The 8,471-nt window shown below is 36.1% G+C and overlaps 1 protein-coding gene across 2 annotated transcripts; it reads left to right on the top strand.

Annotated features, from left to right (window-relative positions):
- The first annotated feature begins 2,874 nt into the window (after positions 1-2,874).
- On the top strand, positions 2,875-7,703 carry LOC131043992 (pentatricopeptide repeat-containing protein At3g24000, mitochondrial). Of its 2 annotated transcripts, XM_057977256.2 has the most exons (5): positions 2,875-6,244; positions 6,403-6,545; positions 6,660-6,691; positions 7,201-7,234; positions 7,348-7,703. In XM_057977256.2, the coding sequence occupies exon 1, from the start codon at positions 3,046-3,048 to the stop codon at positions 6,184-6,186; it is 3,141 nt and encodes a 1,046-aa protein (XP_057833239.2). In that variant the 5' UTR covers positions 2,875-3,045; the 3' UTR covers positions 6,187-6,244; positions 6,403-6,545; positions 6,660-6,691; positions 7,201-7,234; positions 7,348-7,703. The 2 variants fall into 2 exon arrangements, with proteins under 2 accessions (XP_057833239.2, XP_057833238.2); XM_057977255.2 differs by having other exon boundaries at positions 6,660-7,234.
- Positions 7,704-8,471: the final 768 nt, after the last annotated feature.

Below are 8,471 nucleotides of genomic sequence, written 5' to 3'. Positions count from 1 at the left end.
ATCCTCTTCTAGTCTTATTTCTCATATTTAAATTATCCTTCCCCTAAATTAAATAAATACTTTTATTTATTTAATTGATCCCACTTCTTTTATTAATTAAATAAATCTTTATTTATTTAATTAATTCATTAGCCTTTTCTATCGATGACACATGTCATTCATCTCTTAATTCCTACACTACCTACCCTCTCATTATTTTGTTATTTCCTCTACCTACCCTCTAATCCTAGTTGACCATCTATCTTTTACACCTCTTAATCTTATCCCTCCATTTCCTACAATGTCTTCTATATAAGGAGATACTTCCTTCATTATCAACCCTCCTAAGAATTCTATCATTCGAACTTTCATATGCGATCAAGCTATCAACCACATTTTCGATCTTTGTTGAGCTCTTGTGCACACATAAAATCTGAGAGCAAATATATTAAGCAAGATCAATGGAGATAGGAAGATTGGAGATTCAAACCCTAGTAGACATGTGATGGTATAATCTTTTTGATTTTGTTGATTTGCATTGTCTTAGGTAATCTTCATATGTTATGGTGGATCTTTGTTGTTGTTAGGCTAAGGTTTTGTGGTTGAATCTAATTTAGTCTTTCAATATTGTTGTTTCCATTTTTACCATAAACACTTGTAAATAGGTCAATTAGTGAGGTAAACTCCTTATGGATCCATTCTTTGAAGTCCATGGTCTGCCCTTTTAACCCTATTTGGAGAGCTTGTCAAATCACTTCCAAACGGTTGGTTTGGTATGATCATTTTCTCATAAATGGCCTAAGTTTTGTTGAATCTTTCATTTGGTGTAATCAACTTGTCCAACTTGATAACAAACCCTTGGGGCTTATCTAATATATTAAAGAAAAATATCTTTTTTAAAAATAAATTCAAACTCTTAGAGACCTATTGGATCCTAGTAGTTTCAAATGGAAATCTCGATAGCTCCTCAAACTCTAGTAAAACCTTACTTCTTCTAATAAATAAAAATAATGAATATTTAACAATTGATCTCTTCATAGCTCTATGTAGTCTTCTTTCCATTCACAATCATGACTAATTTAGCAATGACTAGAGATGGACTACCGCAAATAACCTTCATTTCTTCCCCCTTAAGTCTATTTACAAATAATTGATTCCACCTCTCATCATCTCTCCTTGCTTAAACTCACTTTGGAAGTGTTGTTTTTGCTAGTCCAAATGGAATAAACTTAGTTAACAAATTTGGAAAATGAAGGACGATGTCAATCCCAACTCCTGTCTTGGAGGGCCCTTCATGTGAAGCTCGCTGTTGGTGATCATTTCACATTTATTCACCTACTCTTTGTCCATTTTGTGCCCAAGTTGAGTCCATTAAACATGGCTTTTGGTTCTACCATCACTCTAAATAGTTGTGAATTTCTCTCTTTTTTTCACTCCCTGCTCTTTTCTCTTTTGAATTTGGTCTTAGAAAACTACTCTCATGGGACCTCTAAAGTCCATAACCTCATCTCCTAGACTTATAAGCAACTAAATTTTAAACACATTTGGAAATTCACATGTTTGATTTTTTTTTTCTAATACATACTATCCCACCTCCATTGAGCTTCACTTGATTTGTTCCACCCCTAGTCTGCATATGCTAAATTGTATTCCCCATTGCCAAGGCCTCAATCTTGAGCTAGCTAATAATCTTTATATTTAACTTCAAAATATTGAGGATTTGATCACAAATTGTAAACATTCATTGAAGGAACTATTATCTCCCTTGCCCACATGAGTTCTACTTTGGTTATCTTTGGCTCCTCCAATGCTCCAACTCATTGATATTAAGTTTTTATATATTTCTAATTTGCTCCAACTTGGTGCTATCATCAACGATGATAAAAAAATTGATGCTTACAACAATGCTCATGAAGAGATTCAACTATATGCATGTAATGATTTAGAATGACAAAATAGGCTTGCATTCTTAATAGTGCATGTTGTTTTAATCCTATCTTTTTAGCAACCATTGTTTTCAAAAGAACCATTGTATGGGTTATTGAGTTACTATGGCCAAGGATTTAGTTTGTTAAAACTATTTTAGTACAATCACCCAAGATGACAACTACTCCCAAGTCTACAATAGATTCTTCCTAATGGTTGTTTATATAATTGAAAAATGTTGAACAACCAATGTATTCAACTCTGCAACTATTGTACTATGGAGGTTTACTTTTGTCATTTATAGTTCAATTAATTCTTGCAACAACTCTTTTATACATCTAGGGGAAGCATACCAATAGCTGTTATAGCTAACTTCGTGCACCCACAGATTCTAAACGGTGCATCAGATTTTGACGATTTTTTTTAGTTGTCTCCACATGCAACTTAACTGCTTATAGCTATTGTTTTGACTTTTAGGTAATAACGATGCACACTGTGGGATCTATTATGCGAGCAAGGGTCAAAAAGTACACTTTTCAAAGTGTCGCTTGATACCTATTTAAAGATGCCCCAATAGACGTGCACTCACCAATACTTATGCACAAATGCCCTAGTAGTCGTGCGCTATGGGTATCATTAAAAGTGCACAAATGGGCCAATTATGGTCCAAAAAAGCTAAAAAATGAGCGGCTATTAGTATATGTATAATTTATTAATGAGCTTTTAGTTATTTGTTTTTTGATTTTTTTTAAATTGGTAATTGAGAAGTTGGATGTGCAAAAAGTGAATGGTTATTGGAATGAATGATAATTGATATTATTTCCCTAATCATTGATCAATTTTGATTTCTTTTCCTTATTCAATATAATATATATATGTCAAAAACATTACATAAAATAAATTGAAAACATAGATATAGAATGCTTGTCCAATATATCTATTTATATATATGCACTTCTTGGGGAAAGAGATCTTGTGTCAAGCTATGAAGAGCATTGGAAATTATGTTGATTTGGATGTGTAATGACAGAAAATCTGAGAAGGATCAATCATTTGTAACAATGTTCGAGGCAGACAGTAGTCGATCATTTGTTGCGGTAGAATGAAATATAACATTCTTTCCTACAGCTCAACCGTACAATGCCTTCCATTGCCCATGCCAATGTCAAACTGAGAGCATCCTATGCAGAAGGTCGTTTAAAGGAGGCATTACACAGACTGCTTACCACCCACAACCCTCCTGTAAACTTATCAACGTATCTTCAACAATTGCAGACCTGCGTTGCCAAGAAAACCCTTTCAGAGGGCAAACAAGTCCACTCTCTCATCAATGATCGAGGATTTGCATTTCCCTCGGATACGCTGTTACAAAATACTCTGATCAGCATGTATGACAGGTGTGGGAGTTTGGTTCATGCTCGCAAAGTTTTCGACCATATGTCTCAACCGAACGACTTCTCCTGGAATATTATTATTGCAGCCTACAAAAGACATGGCTTTCCTCAAGAGGCATTGAAATTGTTTCACCAAATGCAACTAAATACTGTTGAACCCAATAAGTTCACCTTGTCCACCATTCTTACTGTATGTGCCAATGTGGCATCTGTAAAGCATGGTTTGCAAATCCATGGAAAAGTGATTAGATGTGGATATGAATCTAATGTTTTTGTGATGAACACGGTGATAGGTATGTACTCAAAATGTGGTAGGTTGCATGATGCATGTGAACTGTTTGACAAAATGCCTCAGCGAGATGTGGTATCATGGGCTGCAATCATTGCTGTCTTTACAGAAAACGGGCTTCTTTGGAAAGCCTCGCAGTTTTTAAAGCAAATGCAATTGGTGGGTGTAGAGTCAAAATCGGCAATATATGCGAGTATTCTCGCAGGCTGCGCCAAAGTAGGATCTTTGGGACAGGGTATGGAAATACACCACAATATAACAGAAAGCGGATTTTTGTCAGATATTTTAGTAGAGAATACCCTAATTAATATGTACGCTAAATGTGGAGACATACAGAAAGCGCAAAAAGTGTTTGAAAACATGCCTCAGCGAAATGTGGTGTCATGGAATACAATGATTGTTGGGTATGCACAACATGGACTTTCTGATAAATCGTTGGAAATGTTTAAGCAAATGCATTTAGAAGATGTAAATCCAAACTCAGCAACATTTGCAAGTATCCTTACAGAGTGTGCCAAAATGGAGACTTTAGAGCAGGGTGTAGAAATCCATAAAAAAATAATTGAAAGCGGTTTTCTACCTGATGTTATAGTTGTGACTGCGCTGATCAGCATGTATGCAAAATGTGGAAGTATGCAGAAGGCAGAAGAATTGTTTAAAGAAATGCCTCAACATAATGTGGTCTCATTCAATGCAATGATTGTAGGATATGATCAAAATGGACTTGTTGATAAATCTTTTGAGCTTTTTAGACAAATGCAAGCAGCAGGTGTAAAGCCAAACTCAGCAACATTTGCCAGCGTTCTCCCAGCATGTGCTCAAACTGGAAATTTAGATCAGGGTAAGGAAATCCATAAAATTATAATCGAAAGCCTGATGTTATCAGACATTGTAGTTGTGACTTCGCTGATAGACATGTATGCAAAATGTGGAAGCATGTGGAAGGCACACAAATTGTTTCAGAAAATGCCTCACCGAAATGTGGTTTCATGGAATGCATTGATTGTAGGGTATGCACAAAATGGGCTTGTTAGTAAAACCCTTGAGATTTTTAAGCAAATGCAATTGGCAGGTGTAAAGCCAAATTCTGTAGTCTTTGCCAGCATCCTTCCAGTTTCTGCCAAAATGGGAGCTTTGGAACAGGGTATGGAGATGCATCAAAAAATAATTAAAAGTGGTTTTTTGTCGGATCTAGTTGTGAATGCCCTGGTAGACATGTATGCAAAATGTGGAAGCATACAGAAGGCGCGTGACTTGTTTGACAAAATGTCTCAAAGAAATGTGGTCACGTGGAATGCAATGATTACAGGATATGCTCAAAATGGCGATATTGATGAGGCTTTAGAGATTTTTAAAGGAATGCCTCAACGGGATGTAGTCTCATGGACTGCAATAATTGCTGGATATGCACAAAATGGATTTGTTGGTAAAGCCTTGAAGGTTTTTAATCAAATGCAATTTGGAAGTGTAATGCCAAACTCATCAACCTTTGTAAGCATCCTGCCAGCTTGTTCCAAACTTGGAGCTTTGGAGCTGGGTATGGAGATGCATCGAAAAATAATTGAAAACAAATTTTTGACTAATATGGCTATTACTGCCTTGATTGACATGTATGCAAAATGTGGCAGCATACAGAAATCACATAAGTTATTTGAAAAAATGCATAATCCAGATGTGGCCTCATGGAATGCAATGATTGCAGGATATGCAATGCATGGCTGTAGCAGTGATGCCTTAGGACTATTTGAACTAATGGAGCATTCTGGAACAAACCCTGACCGTGGAAGCTTCATTTGTGTTTTACATGCATGCAATCATGCGGGTCTAATGCCTGATGGCTGTAAATACTTCAATCTCATGAGTGACTCTTATGGCATCATGCCTACAATGGATCATTATGTATGCATGGTTGACCTTCTTGGTCGTGCAGGCTATCTTGAGGAATCCTTACATTTTATCATCAAAATGCCAATAAAACCAGATGTAGTAGTGTGGATATGTTTGCTTGGCACTTGTAGATCACATAAGAATATTAGAATTGGAGAAACTGTTGCAAAACTCCTTTTTGAGTTGGAATGTAAAGATGCTGCACCATTTGTTCTTTTGTCTAATGTCTATGCAGAAGCAGGAAGGTGGGATGATATTTGGAATGTAAGGAAATTAATGAAAGATAGAGGAATTAAAAAGATACCTGGTTGTAGTTGGATCGAAGTCTATAAAGTGGTACATGCTTTTTGTATGGGGGACAGATCACATGCGCAAACACAGGACATCTATTCAAAATTAGAGGAATTATCTTTGGAGATGAAAGCGGCGGGGTATGTTTCAGATACAAGATCAACACTGAATGATGTCGAGGAAGAGGAGAAGCAATTACTCCTCTACCACCATAGTGAAAAATTGGCAATTGCATTTGGATTGTTAAACACATCCCCTGGGACAACCATTAGAGTTGTGAAGAACCTTCGAATTTGTGGTGATTGCCACACTGCAACCAAGTTTATCTCCAAGATTGTTGCAAGAGAAATTGTTGTGAGAGATACAAACCGTTTTCATCATTTCAAACATGGGCAGTGTTCTTGCAAAGACTATTGGTGATGCTATGTGAAGCAAAGGATTGTGGGATAACAAGGTTCATGGTATCAGACTTGCAGTGGTAAGAAGGAATTAAGTTTTATTTTCAGCGTTTCTGACTGTCTACAGAAGTAGACCATACTTTTGACTTGAGAAAACTATATTGTCTTACGTATGTGTCACTTCCTAGATGTATATACTGCTGGGGTATTTTTCTAAAGCTCCGTTTCCTAATACTAGGTATTGAAGGATTCACAACATTTGAGCTGTTCATCAGGAAGCCTGAACAGTTCTGAAGTGAAAAGGTGAGGAAGGATCCAAAAGAATCAGAATTTGAAAGAGAAGAAGTACTTGAAGGAAATTGAAAGCTGCTCAGCAAGCAGGTTAGGAAAGGGTTTATTATCAAGCCCCTGGTTGAATGATAGTTGTGTACTATGACCTTAGTTATCTTATGCCCTCTTTTTCTCTTCTTGATTATGTTATCTTGTGACTGTCAGGTATGCCGTTTGAGACTAAATTATCTATGCAGGTGAGTTTTGTATCGCATACTATCATGAAATACCAGAGATTACTTGCTTCAAATTAGACAATCTCTTCGGTATGTTACCTGCTAATGACCATCGTACTTGAGTGTCTCAGCAGGGGGGTGTTCTAAATTGCAAGATTCTTCTCTCAAGGCTCCATTTTAGCATTTCATGTAAATATAATTTGCAATCTAGGCATAATATTCCTAATGCTTGTAGATTAAAATGGCAAAATAACCAAGAGTCTAAGACATCTCAAATAATGGCTGGAGATGTAGGCATCACAAGAGCAAAATATTAGTCCCTGCCTGCAGCAGGGTTACTAGTGTTTTCATTTTGCTTCATTTCATATTAGTCCTTTCCTTGAACTCCGTGCAGAACAAAAAATTAATCTCCTTCCCAAATGTTGGTGCTTATTTCCTGATTTGATTTCCTTAAAAATAGTTCTAATCTAATTTTCTGATTGGGCTGTTCATATTTTTCTGGTTAAAAAAATGTCCTTCGTTAAAAACAGGGAAAAAGCATCTCCAATTATAAAGCACATCAAGGTAAAATCTAAATCTATTTTGTTATGTATCTGTTGTTGACACCTGGGTAAAATTAAAACTAGTTTCTAAAGTTTGTGTTTTGGTCTTTGGAACTTTTCTGAAACTGGTTGCAGGGCATGTATCGGACAGGAGCAAGCATGACTGTTTGCAAGTGGACAGCTCTTCAATATATGCGCCGTTCTCCCTGTCTCAAGCTTTTAAGCAGCCACTTTTTTGGCTTTCTTCTTCATCATGTCTTGTATACATTCTCCTAATTGCCTGTCTCTGAAAGCTGTACTCATTAAACTGCAAAGCGATCCGGAGATATTTGCATGGGTGCCCAAATTGGTATCGAGACTAAGAGTGAGTTCTGTCCAAAGATTATATGGGTTTTTATAAATAGGAAGGTGTTGTAAATCTAAGCATGGACATGGTTTAGTATGCTTGTCTTCTGTAAACAGAGAGATAAAATGTGCTGCTTATTTTATTTTGTTGATTTTTCTTTTCTGTTATTCTCCTTATACTAATGCATGTAATGTAAATGTTTTTGTTAGCATCAGTAACAAAGCTTATCAGCTATGAAATATTTGTTATAATTGTGTGTAACAAGCCTCTGTATTGCCATGGCTCATATGGAATCCTATACATGACATGCAAGTAAAAAGTGAAAAATTCTGCAGCTCTATGGAAATCGATCAATTCATGCAATGCTGTTTGTTTTACACAATTCTTTACTCTGCATTTGTGTGCAACCAAATCAACCTGCATTTAGAATGACCATGATCTGGTGTGGTCCCTTGATTGTCTGGTTCAACTTTCATTTGCAAATATTTTCACTGCCTCACATATTTTCTCTGTTGTCTCTTCAGTGCCATGACCTTTTTTGTAAATTATGTGATTGCTTATTGAGCTGAAATATTTATTTCCTATTTTCACAAGATTTATAATTCAATCTAATGAAATTGGAGTAACAGAGATGATCCTAAAGTATTGTAGCTTAATATATATTTAGTCTCTGATAGTTTTTCTTTAAATTAGGCATGCCTTAGCATTTACAGGGCAAGTTTGAATGGATAACCGTCACAAAAAAATTGTTTGACAATCAATTCCAGAAACCTGATAAGATGGGATTGTGGTAAGATTGTAAGAGGTTGAGGGTGGGCCATAGTTTTCTATTTGGAGAAAACATTTTCCCCTGAAACAGGCTAAATCAATGAGCTAGTTTTCTTTTTTGTGTGAGAAAAAAATTAACCTTCAC

The sequence above is a fragment of the Cryptomeria japonica genome, chromosome 5 (assembly GCF_030272615.1).
Source record: "Cryptomeria japonica chromosome 5, Sugi_1.0, whole genome shotgun sequence".
NCBI lineage: Eukaryota > Viridiplantae > Streptophyta > Pinopsida > Cupressales > Cupressaceae > Cryptomeria > Cryptomeria japonica.
This window is presented reverse-complemented; position numbering and strand designations above follow the sequence as displayed.